Source organism: Gobio gobio (genome assembly GCF_949357685.1).
Source record: "Gobio gobio genome assembly, chromosome: 12".
In the NCBI taxonomy this organism is placed as follows: domain Eukaryota; kingdom Metazoa; phylum Chordata; class Actinopteri; order Cypriniformes; family Gobionidae; genus Gobio; species Gobio gobio.
This window is the reverse complement of record NC_137105.1, coordinates 22,990,187-23,007,986: the sequence shown is the minus strand read 5'-3', so window position 1 is coordinate 23,007,986 and position 17,800 is coordinate 22,990,187. Positions and strand designations below refer to the sequence as shown.

Sequence of the window (17,800 nt, the reverse complement as noted above, 5' to 3'; positions counted from 1 at the left end):
CTGCATGCCATGACTGAGGAGGAGGACTTTATTTTCATAATTTAAGAGATTGAGTAGCCTATATTCCCTGAGATTTAAAGGAAAGAAACTGCACAGCGGATTAGCCTTGTTCAGTCACAAATGCATTTTGAAGGAATACCAAACACCATGCAGTCTTATGTTAAATAACAATGCCACCAACTTATTGTACATTGTAGGACACAAAGACAGAGTTTTTTTTTTTTCATTTAATAGTTTAAAATAGTTTATCTGTATGTTTGGTAACAAATAAGGTCTCATTAACATTAACTAACAATGAACAGCATGTATTAATCCATGTTCACATGAATTGATCAACATTTATTAATGCATTTGAAATCAAAATCACAAGTTATGTAATTAACATGAACAAACAATTAAGATTTATTTTTTTTGTTTTAATTAACATTAACAAAGATTAATAAATGCTGTAAAACAGATCATGTTATTTGGGTCGCCTTTGTTAACTAATGTTGGGATTACCTAATCCTAACTAGTTTTGGGATTACTTTATTCATGATTAATTAACACTTATAGTTAATATTTCACCTGTAGCATTTACAACATTTATTTTATGTTATTATTAATTTTTAATTATTTAAATAAAATTAGGTGTTAATGGCTATAGCATAAAATAATTATCGTCCAGTCAGGTCACTTTGTATAAAAAATATTTAATAAATAATCAGATAGTGATTAAATGTCTATATTTAAATTGTTTTAATTTGTAGAGCTCTGGTAATCTTTGCTGGAAGTCTTAATCTTCAGCTTGCCTTATATCGATTCAGTGTGAGAATTTTTTATACATACACCGATAAGGCATAACATTATGACCATTATGAGGTGAAGTGAATAACACTGAGTATCTGATACTTCATCACGTTAGTGGGTGGTTAGGCAGCAAGTGAACATTTTGTCTTCAAAGTTGATGTGCTAGAGCAGAGCATCTTCAAAACTGCAACTCTTGTGGTGTGTTCCCGGTGGAGCTGGGGAAGGTGGTGCAGAAACTCAGTTTGGGCTGCAAATGCTATGGTGAACGCTAACCAGTTAATTAAATGTTGAGCAGCAAACTCGTTGGCTGCATATGTGACCAGAGCCAATCAGTAATTTGTAGTCTGCCATGTAGTTAACGATGTAAATATTATCAGGTATTTTGAGGACCCATCAGCCTGCGCCATCTAGAGTTTCATGACTGAACTTGGTATTTTAAATATATAACTTATAGCTAAAAGTTTTCCCACTCATACTGGGCTATTTTGAGGTGCATTATTATGTATCACTCCATTTCCATTTGTCCAGTAATTTCAGTGATATTATACACTTGGAAAAATTTTGAAAGAATCCTCATACTGTAGACTAGCATGATGTTAACAGGAACACGTCTTAAAATATAATATAATATAATATAACAGAACTTCTCAGCAAGCCTGTAAGTAAAACCACAGTTAAGAAAGTCTGTTTAAGTTTATCAAGGCAAACATTGGTGTTGGCTCGACAAAGCCTTTACTGAAAATCCTTCAAAGTTTTGAAGGTTATTGGTGTTATGTTTTTTTGAAAAGAAAGAAAGAAATTCTTTACATATAAGTTTTTTTCTTTTGGATTTGGATTTTTTTTTTTTTGATCCAAGGAGACTGAAGCAAAGAGAGTAAAAGAGAGGAATGAAGTGTGGGGAATTAAAGATGTGTTATACGTCTAGTCACATAATGAGCTTCAAGACAAAGGCTTGAACGGGATTAGAGAGGTTGGTGACAAATTGTCCTTAAGTTACCTGTCTCAGATAATGACCAGGTTGCAAAGTTGGCTCTTGCTTGACGTAGGTTGACGAGACTCCAGCAAGATGCCAATTGTCAGTATTAAATCAAACTGTACCTTATTTACTATTTTAATGCATGTACACTACTGTTCAAAAGTTAGGGGTCAGTTACGATTTTTTTTTAAATAAATTGATAAAAAGGGGCAGTAAAGACAAAAAGCTGTTTTTTTTTTACTTACTATCACAGTTTCCACAAAAATATTAAGCAGAACAACTGTTTTCAACACATAAAAATGAACATAAAAATAAGTCTTGAGCCCCAAATCAACTGATTTCTGAAGGGTAAATCTTTTTTCCTTTTGAATAAATTATATGAATAAAATGGGCTGCTGTTTGCATTTAAACATTTTGTCACATCTTTGTTGATTGATAATACAAAAAAAACTGGAAAGATCAACAATTTTTTTGGAGAGATTCGAATGTGGAGAGACACTGAAACAAACTCTCACCCACCTGCAAACACAAAGTTATATGAGTTTATTGCATTGTCAGCTTGACCAATGGCCATATTTCATATTGTTGAGGGAATGGCGACTCAGAGCAGGTGAATCTACTATTGGACAAAGCTATCAGACTAAGTCCTGCAAGGCTATATGTCATACTTTCTGCTGGAACAGAACATCTCTCTTCTTTCATTCCACCTCATTCACCAATTCATCATCCCAAACACACACACACACACACACACACACACACACACACACACACACACACACACACACACACACACACACACACACACACACACACACACACACACACACACACACACACACACACACACACACACACACACACACACACACACACACACACACACACACACACACACACACACACACACACACACACATAAATATTACATGTTAATTGGCACTCTTCTTTTCCCCGAGCACCTAAAGGCTGGGTCTGCATAGTTAATAGTTAACAGTATTGTTTTCTGACTATTAGTGAAGCAGTGGAGGTCTGTAGCTTTGCTTGCGGGCTAATGTCCTCATTAACATCTTGCAGCCCACCTGTTTGTTTTATCTTGCGCCATTGATTTATCCATCCGTGCTGCCATCCATCCATCTAACCAGCCCTTATTTGTATTCTGCTAATCACCTTCCTAAAAAGAACAGTTCACCAAAAAACGACAAGTCACACTCATTTCATTCCAAACATGTATGATTTTATTTTTTCTGTGGGACACAAAAGAAAATACTTTGGAAAATGTCTCAGTGTTTTTTGTTTTGTTTGTCCATACAATGAAAGTCAATGGGGTCCAATGTTGTTTTAGAAGTACAGATTAGATTACAGACCTAATTGTCACAATATCATCTGTAATAGGTTTCATCTAAGCTCTTTGGTCTCTTTTTGTTATGTTAATAATAGGAAACGGATTGACACATGTGTAAGAGCAGGAAGACACTTATTATACTGTTTCCTTGCTTCTGTTTCACACACACTAACTCAGTCTCTTTGAAGTCCAGCAGAATGAGGAAAGGGGGCTCCTCTGCACTCATGAAGTATTCATGCCAGTGTGTGTGAAAGTGCATGCTTTGCACGTCAGCGTCAGCGAAGTGTGTTTGTGTGATTGAAAGAGAGAATGTGTGTGTGTGTGTGTGTGTGTGTGTGTGTGTGTGTGCGTGCAGACAAGTGTGTGTGGAGCATGCTGCCTATCAGTGGCGCTTTGCACAGCAGCTGTGTACTGACACTGTGTCTGGGAGGGGAATGCAAAGGGGGCTGGGCTGAGGAGAGGAGAGAGCGAGTGCAGCAAAGCGAGAGGGAGAAGGTGAGAGCGACTCGCCAGATTGAGGGAGAGACGCAGAGAGTAGACGGAGAGGACCATTGGACTTCTGCCAGGGTTTCCCAGCAACAACAGAAGCAGGAATCGAGTCTTTTTTTCCCCTCATCCCAGGGGATTTGCCTTTTCCGCTGTCTTCCCTGGGAGTTCTGTCAATGGGCTAGTGGCAGAGAGGAACGCAAAAGAGCGGAGGAAAGAAGCGCAGCAGAGAGGGACGATGCCCCCGCCCAGCCTCGATGCAGAGGTGAAGTGAGGGCTACCTTGGAGGGAAGTGGAAAAGAAAGATGGAAAGTTGATTTTGGGTTACAAACACATCAGTTTCCGACAGGTGAACGGAAGAGCTAAACTTTGAGAAGTCAACCATTGGTGACACGCTCTGTGGAAATAGAGTGTGGCGGAAAATGCTTCACTGCAGGAGCGCTACTTACCCGTCTGTTCTGCAGAAAACTTTTGGGGGTCATCATGAGCGTTTCTGACATCTGCTTCTTGCCCCTCTCATCTCGTCGCACCTGTACCCACTTCATCATCTGGGATTTTGCATGAAATGGACCCCTGATGACAGTGACAGTAATCACATCACCCCGTCCTCCAGCAGACACCTCTAGCCCCCCATCTCCAGCACGCCTTCCTCACCCGCCCCGCCTTGCTCTCACACGTGCCGGGAGCCGTGGAGTGCTCTTACCGGGGTCTGGAATGAACAAGTTAAAAAGCTGCTTTTCTCACTGCTGTGCTGTTATGACCTCTGAACTGAGATAATGGATTGGAGAGAACTGTAAGTATAGTGTACTCTTTTGAGTTGTTCATTTACCGTTACATGTTTTTCTGCACGGTATGTGCAGCTTAACTGATGTGAGTTTGATTCCCAGGTTCTCTTCTAATAAAATGTAAGTTCTGTTCTTATTTATTCACCCTTAAGTCTTTTTAAACCTCTATCGCCCTCTTTCTTCTGCTTAACACAAAAGAATATGAGCAATTAATTGCCAAAACAATGCTGATACATTTTTCTAAGTATTTTTTTTATTCTGTAAAAGAAAGAAATTCATATAGGTTTAGATTGGAATTACAGGGTGAGTAAATTATGACAGAATTTTCATTTTTGGGGGAACTATCCCTCTAATGTGCTCCATTGTGCAGCACCAAAGTATGCCTCATTAAGGTTAACCTAAAAACCTAAAAGGCTCATAAAAGTGCTTTAGTAACCACAGTGCATTGGTTTGCTCTCAGTTGCAACCCTAAAACCTCACCTGCAGTAAAACTAGCAGCGATAGCAAATCCAGAGGGAGACTGCTCACTGCAGGGCAGGGAAGGGAGATTTAACAGGTGGGTGCATCTGGATAAAGCCCAGCCTAGCATATCGGAGTTCACTCTACCATGCTGCTTTTCTCCCACTCTGGTCACTCACCTCAGTTCGCTTCTGACTGATATCTCAATCTTTTGCTAGTGTGTGTGTGTGTGACTGTGTTGTGCTTCATAAGGAGCTTGTAAGGCATTTGTCGTGCAGCCAGACGCTGTGAATGCGGCTCTCTGCCCTACATGTGGGCGTAGGTCTCCTCTTTATGTTAGAGGAGGCGCTGTGTGTGTGTGTGTGTGTGTGTGTGTGTGTGTGTGTGTGTGTGTGTGTGTGTGTGTGTGTGTGTGTGTGTGTGTGTGTGTGTGTGTGAATAGGTGAGGTGTATGGAGGAGGAGGCAAAAAAGAGGCTTTGTCTTCAAATGGGTTTAATATTATTAAAACCCTCCTCCTCTCACTCAAGTATTTTTTTCAACCTCTTATGCCCCTTTTTACAAGCTCTCCTTTTTCACTCTCAGTCTCTCTGCCTCATTCACACCCAGGGTCTAAAATTAACACTTGACAAATGCCAAATGAGTATAAAGATTGGCTTTGGTGAGAAAATAAAATGCCCTGCTGGTTTATTTGTTTGTTTGTTTTTGTATTATTTATAATCTATTGCTATATTATGATTTATTTTGTATTGTTTTTATAAAAAAAATAATAGATGCAAAAAACAAAACAGTTTCACAGCTCGTAAGATATATTTATTGACATTACATTTTCTCAATTTACCCAAAAATGCTAATTTAATAGTGCTTTATTCCCTATTTAAACATACATGGCTCAGTGCTAATTTCTTTCTGTAATTTGTGTGTGTTTGCACACACACCCACTCACACCTTATAATGCGTAGCACATACACATTTCCTGTGGGGGCCTCCTCTTGTGTCCTTCATGGAGACTGTAATTACACAGTGTTCTGTGTGATTTTTCACCCCTGAAGAGGCTGTGTTGAAGGAGTTGGAGGGGGGAGAGAGAGAAAGGATGTGAGGAAGAGTGAGACATTTAATGAGCTCAATCTTTTCTACTCAAGCCCTTCAGCCTCATGCCAACAGGCATAAAGACATAAATGTGAGCTGGAAAACACACACAGCTTTAGGTAGCCTGCATCTTTTTACTATTACCATACATGACTATGACCAAAAGCACGTGGGCAGCCAAACACCCCACCAACATGTGCTTGTTGAACACTTCATTTTCATTATCCTGTCCTTCCTAAAAGGTTCTGCTCCTATGGGAAGGCTTTCCACTTGATGTTGGAACATGGATGCAGGTTTTTACACAGTGAGGCCAGTGGGTAATGGGGTCTGACTCAATGTTCCAATTCATCCCAAAGGTGTTCAAAACATTTCTATATTGTAAAGGGCGTTCCACAAACTGTTGGAAGCACACAATTCTTGAGAATGCCATTGCATGGTGTAACATTAAAATTGGACTTAATTGGAAAGCCAAAGGAGTCTCCTCATACTTTTGGCTATGCAGCTTATTATAATTACTTCAGCCTAACCATAACTCTTAGATTAAACATTTAGCATTTTTAGAAATAACATTGTCTTTATGAACCATTAACTGTATATGAGATTTTTTCTTCTTCAGATTTTAACTACCTGTTGTCAGCAATTTTATGTACAGTGCATCCGGGAAGTATTCACAGCACTTTTTCCACATTTTATGTTACAGCCTTATTCCAAAATGGATTAATTCACATTTTTTCCCCCTCAATTGTACAAACAATACCCCATAATCACAACATGAAAGAAGTTTGTTTGAAATATTTGCAAATGTATTGAAAAAAAAAAAAATCACATGTACATAAGTATTCACAGCCTTTGCCGTGCCAAAATTGAGCTCAGGTGCATCCTGTTTCCACTGATCATCCTTGTGATGTTTCTACAATTTGATTGAAGTCCACCTGTGGTAAATTCAGTTGATTGGACGTGATTTGGAAAGGCACATACCTGTCTATATAAGGTCCCACAGTTAACAGTGCATGTCAGAGTACAAGCCATGAAGTCCCAAGGAATTGTCTGTAGACTTCCGAGACACAGATTTGGGGAAGGGTACATACAAATTTCTGCAGCATTGAAGGTCCCAATGAGCATAGTGGCCTCCATCATAATGGAAGAAGTTTGGAACCACCAGGACTCTTCCTAGAGCTGGCCACCCAGCCAAACTGTCACTCTGACAGAGCTCCATTGTTTCTCTGTGGAGAGAGGAGAACCTTCCAGAAGAACAACCATCTCTGCTGCACTCCACCAATCAGGCCTGTATGTTAGTGTGATCAGACGGCACATGACAGCCTGCCTGGAGTTAGGGTTAGGGTTAAAAAGGCACCTGAAGGACTGTCAGACCATGAGAAACAAAATGCTCTGGTCTGATGAAACAGAGATTGAACTCTTTGGCCTGAATTGCAAGCATCATGTCTGGAGGAAACCAGGCACTGGCCAATACCATCCCAACAGTGAAGCATGATGGTGGCAGCATCATGCTGTGGGGATGTTTTTCAGCGGCAGGAACTGGGAAACTAGTCAGGATCAAGGGAAAGATGAATGCAGCAATGTACAGAGATATAAACAAAGATTTGAGGCTGTAATTGGTGCCAAAGGTGCTTCAACAAAGTATTGAGCAAAGGCTGTGAAAACTTATTTACATGTGATTAAAAAAAAAAAAAAAAATTACAAAGATTTCAAACAAACTTCTTTCATGTCGTCATTATGGGGTATTGTTTGTAGAATTGAGGAAAAAAATAATGAATTGACTCGATTTTGGAATAAGACTGTAACATGACAAAATGTGGTAAAAGTGAAGCACTATGAATACTTTCCGGATGCGCTGTAGCTAGATGAGGAACAATTTTGTCTTTTCTTTTAAGACTTTCTATCAAATTTTTCTCTGTGGCCTTCTGCATCCCACTCTCTGTTTACTTTTCACTTTTGCATATTTAGCTTGGGGTCAGAAAGAATTGTATTTATTTATTAAATCAAACATTTTATTCAGCAAAGCAGTGAATTACATTGAATAAAAAAATACTGTAAAGATTTTTACATTCCAAATAAATGCTGTTTTTCAAGAATCAAGAATCCTGGAAAAATGCATCAGTTTCCACAATAAATAAAAGCAGTACAACTGTTTTTTACATTAATAATAATAATAATACATGTTTCTTGTGTGCCAAATCAGAATATCAGAATGGAGTGATTTCTAAAGGATCATGAGACACTGATGACTCAAGTAATGACTGTGGAAAATTCAGCTTTGCCATCACAATAATAAATTACATTGCAAAATATATCAAAGTAGAACACTTAAGTTGTAATATTTCACAGTATTGTTTTTACTGTATTTTTGATACAATAAATGCAGCCTTTAAGTCTTTGTGTATAAATCATGTAGCTTTAGTTGTAATCATATTCTTTGCTGCTGGTTTGTCATAGACATGGGAACTCAATCCATTAAAAATTTGTTTATCTAAAATCTTAAAGGACAGATTTGGAGCCGTATAGCAATGCAGGGCTAATGGGAAGCCTCCTGGACATTACTAACTTTTTGTTTGCTGCTCTTTCACAGGGCTGCCCAGAAGCTGAACCTCTCCAAACGGAAGAAGCCTCAGCCGCTTCCTCCTTCTCCACCTGACCCAGAAGAGCCGTTCTTCTACACTGATGGCTTCAGCGCTGCCCTGCAGCTCTCGCCCCCACCTGTACCCCCATGTCTCCTCAGGGCAGGGTCAAAGGCTAAGGACAGCCCTGGGATGGGAAAGGTACAGTAAAGTCATTTTTCACCTTTGCCAGTTCTTCAGAGGTTTTTTGGTTTATAAAACCTGATCCAAGACTAACATTTTGTCAAGATTATTGTAATCACAAAGTGAATAATAAGTAAAGCCATGTTAACATGACAGCTTATACTTCTTAATTGCAGAAACTATTTCCGTCTTTATTAATAAAATGACATCATGTGTAAACCTCTGGCTGCCCTCTGCTCAAGAATTCTCAGTGGGTTTATCAATTTGGCTAGTTCTCGGGTTACCATCAAAGCAGACTGTGTGTGACAGCATGGGTTGGCCCAGTTGTCCTTATTCCCAGGCTGTTGGAATTCCAAGAAGCTCCTTCGGAATGCCAGACAGCATTCCTTGCTGTAAGTGACTGATAGGCCGTGGGAGTGAGAAAAGCAATGTATGAAAACAGAAGGGTCAGAGAATGACATCAGGAGGCATTTGGATAAAAGACATATTTCTCTCTCAGAATAGGGCTGTGTATTAGTGCTGGGCAGTCTGAGTGTAAAAATGCGTATGATAGCCCAGTGGCCATTTCTGTGTCTCATTCTTGTATTATTTGAACAGCAGAATTATGAGCATTACTTTTTTAATCTGGATTATTGTGTTTGAGGATTCCCTATAAATCAGTTTTAAGATTGCAGGGATAATATTAGCAAACTGACATCCCTGCTGCCTCATGCTGGTTGTTTAGTATCAATGCTAAAGTTTAGTATAAAAACTTGTCTGTTTGTGAGCATTACAGAATAGTAGATTAAACTAATAAGACTAATATAATTGTACATCTCTCTTATGGATGCACAGTATTCGAATTCTGTCTGAGGCGATAAGCCAATAATTATTATGGCTGACAACCGATAAATGGCAGATATTAAACGTCTATGGAACTGGTCTGAATTTAAAAGATAAAACACTAAAAAACTAAAATAAATTGATTGAAATTCTACATGTGAATTTTAGACATCCCAATTTATATACCCACAAATGTAATGTACAGTATGAAAATTAATATTAATTTTGAGATTTGCTTAAAATTTCATTTAACTGTGTTTTTAACTAAATATTAACTTTAAGCGTTAGATGACATAATATAAATGTAAAAACAGTATTAAATATCAGCCAATGAACCAATGCCAATTAAATGTTAAAAATGTCTTGGAGAATAAGCGTTATGGAGCCGATATATTGTGAATTTGTATATCTCCATCATGTAGTCTCACAGACAATACAAGGATGAGTTGACCATTTGTTTTGCCTATAAAAACACCATAATTCTCAGTGTCTGGCCAGTTACTATATTCACTGTCAGGATAAAGCACACTGATACCCATTAGGTAAAGCACTTAATCCCAGGTCGCTCCAGGGGGGACTGTTACTGCAATTAGTGTACTTTGAGTCACTTTGTATAAAGTGAGTATCTGCTTAATATTACCCTGCTAACCATAATGAGCTGAGGTCATGCCCTTTGACTGTCTTCTCTGAATTATCTGTACATATGCTGCTATATCTTGACATGTAACTGACAGTTCCATATATATTCTCTCATGGGACTCTCTAGAACATCATGAGCATCTCAGCATGTTGCCGCTATTTTGGGTAACAAACTCATTCCTTTCCTTAACACCCCCTGGAGGTCTAAAAGCTAAGGAAGATTGCACTGACCCATGTATGACCCTCCTCCAGCACAGGTGATGCACTCTAAATAAATTCAAAGAGATGTGACCCATTAGAGTCTGGTTTAAGATGACTTCTCTGTGGGAAAGTAAGAAGATAACGTGTGTCCTTAGCATTAGATACTATAATAGACTGCTGACTCATAAACACCAGCAGGTGGTGCAGGTTTATTATGGCGTCATGTCTGCAGGGAGATGATTCGATCATTAAAAACAGTGAGGTCACCTGACTTACTCCTCAAAATCTCTAGAGGAGTTTATTACATCATCATATCCATTGCAGTTGGAAGACTGTATGCAAATAAATCCTTCCCTTAATTGTGCACCTGATTGTGTTGTTGCATTGTGCAAACACTGAATTAGAAAATATGCTCAATAGGCATTAAAAGTTTTCTAAAGTCACACCAAAGGCAGGTAGCTGCAAGTTTCTAATGAGGTTTATCTAGAAAAAGTCAGTGAAGTGATTGCTAATAAGCCCCACTGAGTTGAAATGTGTTGCCTGCTGATTTTGAGGCACTTATGAAGGAAATGGGTATGAACACTCTCATTTTCTTTATTTTTGGAGGAAGGAAATGTCAACGTGCATAGAAGATGGCAGGTAGAGAGGAACAGGTGATTGAGGGAAGGCAGCGCTAATGGAAGTTAATCTGTGTGGAAATGATTGATTGACAAATCACTGGTGCTTTTGCACTCAAGGGAATTGTTTGATTTGCAATTTATTGCAACTTCAGAAAAAAAAATATTTGAATTGTGTCATTGAAAACGAGTTGCACATGGCTGTGGTCACATGCTGTCAGGTTCAGTTGCAATTGCATTTGTTGTTGTTTTTTATATTTAATATATTTTATTTATGTTAGTTTTTATTGTAATGTCAGACTTAGACCTGGATCCTCATGCTTGGTGAATGAAAATTATACTTCTAGACTAACACGTCTTAAAGTTGTAAAAGTGTTTTATAATTGTGAAAGTGTTTTATATTTTTATTTGGTCTTGTTTTATCTTTCCTTTAGGGTACTAAGTGACTTTAAAATGATGCTGATATTCTATCTAATACTTGGAAGGGAGAGCTTAGTCTGGAACAGTCTTTAATGCCAAACGTTGTCACTATGATGAGTAAAGAACATAGTGAATCTGATCAGGCAACAGAGATCCATATTGTCTGCCAATTGAATACTCTATCTCAGTGGAGGACTGTAAACTTCAAGGGCTGTTTGTTGCTGTCTACTCTAAAAGTGTCCCTAGTGGCAGAGCTATAAAATAAGGTGTTAAACACTAACAGTCAAGTACATGATTGCTACACTGAGTAGGTGTAATAATAAACTGCTCTGCCTCAGTCATGCGGGGTGTCTTTCATTTTGCTATCCTTCATTTGCTTGGGTCTAAGACAGTAAAAAAATAGATGTTGAATGCAAGTTTCAGTAACCCTATCTTCTGGAACCTTTGGGCCAGATTTACTAACAGCTTGTGCCGTTGCAAACCCTCTTTTACCGTTAAAAAACTTCTGTCAGGATTTACTAAAGGCACGCAGTGAAAAATTAGCGCAGTTATGTTTGCGGCTGACCTTATTGCATATGCATTTGAGTTTCCCTTTCAGACACAAAATATATGGGAGGAGAGTATTTAAATGAATCATGTAAGGTTTGAGCTTGTCAATTTAATGGTGTTTGCGACATTATTTACCGCCCAAAAAAAGCATGTCTTGAATCAGGCACTAACTGGTAGATTGCGTTAGTCATTATGGAAATGATCTGGCTGTGTCTGTGTTCTTTAATTTGCGCGTCGTCAGTAGATCACACTCAAAAATGTCCACTCCCATCGGAATTGCGCTCTCATGCTTATTTGCCCTGTTTAGTAAACCTGGCCCTTAGTGTGTTAAGTCCATCATGTGTCTCATAGTGATTATAGATTATTCATGTTACTTTATCAGACATGGCCCCTAAATGAAGTTGAACTTAAATTAGTTTTTGATTTAATAAGGAAAATGACTTCTTATAGAGTAATAACCAAAAGCATTTATCTTAGATTGAACACATAAAAGTGTCCAGATGGAACTTTTAAGAACACTTTTGTGAATGTCTGTCATTATCCAGTTTCTTTGTGCCATGTTCCAGGTTTACTTCTGAATGCTTCTGAAGTACAAACTGTTTTAGTATAGTATAATATTGTGAAATATTATTACAATTTAAAATACCAGTTTTCTATTTTAATATAGTTTAAACTGTAACTTATTCCTGTGAGGACAAAGCTGAATTTTCAGCAGCCATTACTCCAGGTTTTAGAGTCAAATTATCTTACGGAAATCTTTATATGTTGATTTGGTGCTCAAGAAACATTTGTTATCATCAATGTTGAAAACAGCTGTGCTCCTTAATTTTATGCTTGGATGTTCAGTTTCATTTTGATTTGAAGTGTCTGGTCAGAACATGGCAGGTCTGTTTTGTGAATCGAGCCACACTTTACAGCAGGATGTTCCCTTGTGGGAACAGAAGGGCTTTGGGATTCTCAGCATTCATCTTCTGCTGATTACATGCTTTCCAAGTTGCCAGTATGAGGGGAGACCTTGGCCAGAAAACTGAAAGACATTATTCTTGCAATAAACCACTCAATAATTTTGAGAATTAGGGGGTTGGAGGGTGCAATTATAGCCGTATGGCCACAAATTCAAAAGGAGCTTGTCACAAATAAAATTATGTAATATATTACATTACTACATTATCAATTGAATGCAATTGTGTGCTTTGCAGGTGAAAGTAATGGTGCGGATATGCCCTGCCAAAGGATCACGAGACACCTCAGAATCCATGTCCTTTCTCAAGGTGGACGGCCATAAGAAACAGCTGACCTTTTGTGAGCCACCCACCTGCACACGCTCCACCTCTGCCACCGCCCCAAAGATCTTTACCTTTGATGCCGTCTTCACTCAAGATGCTTCACAGGTACAGTAAGGGGTATAAATGCGTACATTTTTGGCAATCAGAGTAATAAAAGCAAGCATTTTGCAAGTTATAACAAGAGAATTCCCCGATTTCCTGTCTGTACTTATAATTTCATTTTGAGCAAAAATCTACATAGAATTGATGTCAAACAGGCAGGACATCCATGCTGAGATCAAAGCAATTCGTGAGGGAGATATTCAGTTTCACTTGGTTTGTGAGGGAGATAAAAGGTTTGGGTTGGTGAGTTTGGGTTATCGTTCTGAGCCCACAGCGCCTGGAGTGATCTCAGAGGAAAAGATAACAGAGCGTTTTTCTCTGCTTCCTCCTGAACTCTTTGGGAGTTTGGAGTCTTTGGGTTTCCTGTCCTAGAAACATCAGGACTGATGATCAATGACTACCCCACATTGTTCAGAACAAAAGATGCTTTGAGCGAGCACACATCAGAGGTTGTTCTTACAACAACACTGTCAAAGCTTTCCTCAAGCTGCAAAGTACACACACATAATTCCAAGGTTTCAAATCTTCATCTGTGTCCTTACTGTATTCTGCATCTGTTTGGAAAGTTTGCAAGGACAAGCAAGATGTTATATGGGGAATTGTTCTCTACGTTCTGTCTATCAGTCTTGTCTGTCATTCTATCTATAAGTTTGTCTGTCTGTCTATAAATTCATCCACCTATAGTTCTATTGTTCTGTCTGTCAATCTATCGTTCTCTCTGTGTCATTTTGTCTTGTCTTGTCTGTCATTCTATCTATTTTTCTGTATGTATGTCTGTCTGTCATTCTATTGTTCTGTTTGTCTGTCTGTCATTGTATCCACTGTTCTGTTTGTCTGTCGTTCTATCTATCGTTCTGTCTGTCTGTCATTCTATCTATTGTTCTGTCTATCTGTCTGTCATAATGTCCTGGTTTTACAGAAAGGGCTTAGCTTAGGCCAGGATTAAGCCTCAGTTCAATTAGGACATTTAGAAAAAACTGATGTGCATCTTAAAGGGTTAGTTCACCCAAAAATGAAATTTCTGTCATTAATTACTCACCCTCATGTCGCTTCAAACCCATTAGACCTTCGTTCATCTTTGGAACACAAATTAAGAACAGTCTTCTACGTGTTTCACGAAACCACCACAACGCATGCATGTGATCATGGGATCATGCTCGACCAATAGTGAGCCGGCGTGTTGCCGTAAAACCCGGAAGCGCTGTACTTTGTGAATAACCAAACAAAGTGAATAGCATAAGAGAGTGGCAGGGAAGAGAATGTTGAATAAAGTCATTATTTTTGGGGGGGGTTTGCTCACAAAAAGTATCTTGTCGCTTCATAACATTAAGGTGCAACCACTGGAGTCACATGGACTATTTTAACAATGTCTTTACTACCTTTCTGGACATTGAAAGTTGCAATTACGTTGCAGTCTATGGAGGGGTCAGAGAGCTCTCAGATTTCATCAAAAATATCTTTATTTGTGTTCCGAAGATGAAGGTCTTACGGATTTGGAATGACATGACACATGAGGGTGAGTAGTTAATGACCGACTTTTTCATTTTTGGGTGAACTAACCCTTTAAGACAAAACAATAGCACTGACATAAGTCTTGTAAGTGCAAGTTGCTTTCAGTTAAAACAGCTCAAACATGCATTTTAGTCTGGGACTAGGTTTAAGCCTTGTCTGTGAAACCAGGGGACTATCTATTGCTCTGTCTGTCGTTATATCAATCATTCGTCTGTCTGTGTGAATTATACATATGTAAAACTAATAAAATGGTTTGATTTTATGTTTAAATCTGGGCTTGTATCCTCAGGCGGAGGTGTGCTCTGGGACAGTGGCAGAGGTTATCCAATCTGTGGTCAACGGGGCAGATGGCTGCATCTTCTGTTTTGGTCAAGCCAACCTTGGTTAGTAAACATCTATTCAAACCTAGTAGCCCACTTTCTTTTTTTTTTTTTCTTTTTTTTACAGTAATTAACTTTATTGACATGATTACCCACTTCCCTCTGTCACAACTCATGCTTTGACATATAATGCATTGTTCAGAATCCATTTTCAGATGGAGTAGCTATTACTCACATGAGGCGAAAGGCAAAGTGATGCGAAATACACAAATGTTTTGGCTGCACTTGAAATTTCCTAGCAAGGAGGCAGAGAAAGCACCGAGAGGGCATATGTGTTTGAGCAGTAATAGCAGTTTGTTGAACACAAAGTCTCCCCGTTTTACACTTTGTGTTTGAAAAGCATTCAGTTTCTCTCTCTTCAACTTTCTCACTGTGAGAGACTGTGTGCCTCCCACCGCACTGCTTAAATCCCCCATAGTTAGCTTGGCTGCTCATTTGCTCTGCTTAAGTGTGGTATTCTCATGACTAACATCCTGTTGGGTTAATTGTATTAGCTCAGGCGCGTTTTACATGCACATTGCTAATTTTATCACAAGTCTTATTATAGACCTCCTCTTATATCATTATGTACTTGAGTCAACCTAAATTAATCAGGTGACAATGTCACAGTGTTGACAAATACTGCTCCCTTATTTTATTAATTTTTTAGCTAAATAATAACAATTTAAAGACAATTAAAACATGATATAGTGTAGTCTCTATCACATTTAGTGAATACTAAACATTTTACTTTCAGTCCCTAAATCATGAATGTTTGGTTACATCTTTCATCAACAACGCCAGCTAATCATAGTTTACCTTTACCTCACAGGCAAAAGCTACACCATGATCGGCAGGGACAGCTCTACACAGAGCTTAGGTGTGGCACCGTGTGCTATATCTTGGCTCTTCAAGCTCATTGAGGAAAGGAAAGAGAAGGCTGGCACACGATTCTCCATCCGTGTGTCTGCTGTGGAAATCTGTGGCAGGGAGGAGGTGCTGAGAGACCTGTTGGCTGACTTTTCCAAAGGGTCTTCCCAGGATAGTCAGGGCGCAGGAATTTCCCTGAAAGAGGACCCAGTCTGTGGATCCCAGGTGCATTAGAGTTTGATTTTTAACATATGAAGATCTAAATAATGTTCCTGTAGCTCAAATAATAGAGCATGGTGCTAGCAGTGCCAATGTTTGATTCCCTGGCAATGCATAGCTTAAAGGGATAGTTCATCCAAAAATGAAAATTTTGCCATCATTTACTCACCATCATTTACTGGAACACTCACTTAAATTGTTCCAAACCTGTATGAATTTCTTTGTTCTGCTGAACACAAAGGAAGATATTTGAAAGAATGCTTATAACCAAGCAGAGCCAAGGTTACAATTTAATTCTTAAAAAAAACATTAAAAAAGGGTGTAAATGTAACATAATTACGTACCATATTATGTATATATATATATATATATATATATATATATATATATATATATATATATATATATATATATATATATATATATATATATATATATATATATATATATATATATATATATATATATATATATATATATATATATGTACCATTCAAATGTTGAGGGTCGATAAGATTTTTAAGAGTCTTTTTTGCTCACCTTATTTAAAAAAAGCAATACAGTACAAAAAAAAGATATTGTGAATTATTATTACAGTTTATCTGTTTATATGTACTGTAATTATTACATTATAACTGTTTTCTATTTTAATATAAATTAAAACTTAATATAATCCTGAATTGTCAGCAGCTATAATTCTAGTGTTCAGTGTTACAGTTTTCAGAAATCATTCTAATATGCTGATTTGGTGATCATGAAACATTTCAACATTATTATCAATGTTGAAAAAAGTCCTAGTGCTGGTTTATATTTTTGTGTAAACCATGAGACATTTTTTTTGTTTCAAGAATCTTTCATGAATAGTACATTCAAAATAACCGCACATATTTGAAATAGAAATATTTTCAAACATTATAAGCGTCTTTACTGTAACTTTTGATCAATATAGTGTATCTTTGCTGAATGTGATTAATATATTTTAAAAAATGGGAGAAAAAAAATGTATTGAACCCAAACATTTGAAGGGTGGTGTACAGTAAATGCAAGTCATCTAATTTATGGGCAAATTGTTTCTGCCTTTCTTTCTTTATATCTGTCTCACTCTCACTTTAAAATATGTCCAGCTGCAGAACCAGAGCGAGTTACGGGCGTACTCTGCAGAGAGGGCGGCTTTCTTCTTAGATGCAGCTCTGGCAGCACGCAGCACCAGCAGATCTGATTGTAAGGAAGAGGACCGCTGGAATTCTCACATGCTCTTCACCCTACATATTTCCCAGTACCGTATGGAGAAGAGCACCAAAGCAGGAAGTATGGCTCACTGTGTTTATTTTCACAGCTATGTATACATTTTGTTTAAGAAAACTTTACATAAGCTATTTAATATATGGTTGTTTGTCTTTTAAGAGCACAATCATGTTTACTCTTTATGTTGACATTGACAATAAATGCTAAAAATATATTTTTAAAAAGCCTTACTGTAACATCCAGGCCTTAAAATGCCTTTACTTCAAATTTAAT

The 17,800-nt window shown here is 38.0% G+C and overlaps 1 protein-coding gene across 1 annotated transcript in view; it reads left to right on the top strand.

Annotated features, from left to right (window-relative positions):
• The first annotated feature begins 3,601 nt into the window (after positions 1 to 3,601).
• kif26aa (kinesin family member 26Aa) overlaps positions 3,602 to 17,800 on the top strand; it is a 28,612-nt gene continuing 14,413 nt past the window's right edge. Inside the window, exons 1-6 of the mRNA XM_079831469.1 lie at positions 3,602 to 4,389; positions 8,515 to 8,704; positions 13,134 to 13,325; positions 15,124 to 15,217; positions 16,026 to 16,288; positions 17,407 to 17,590. Coding sequence (XP_079687595.1) covers positions 4,373 to 4,389; positions 8,515 to 8,704; positions 13,134 to 13,325; positions 15,124 to 15,217; positions 16,026 to 16,288; positions 17,407 to 17,590 — 940 coding nt within the window. The 5' untranslated portion in view covers positions 3,602 to 4,372. The remainder of the gene's footprint in view (positions 4,390 to 8,514; positions 8,705 to 13,133; positions 13,326 to 15,123; positions 15,218 to 16,025; positions 16,289 to 17,406; positions 17,591 to 17,800) is intronic.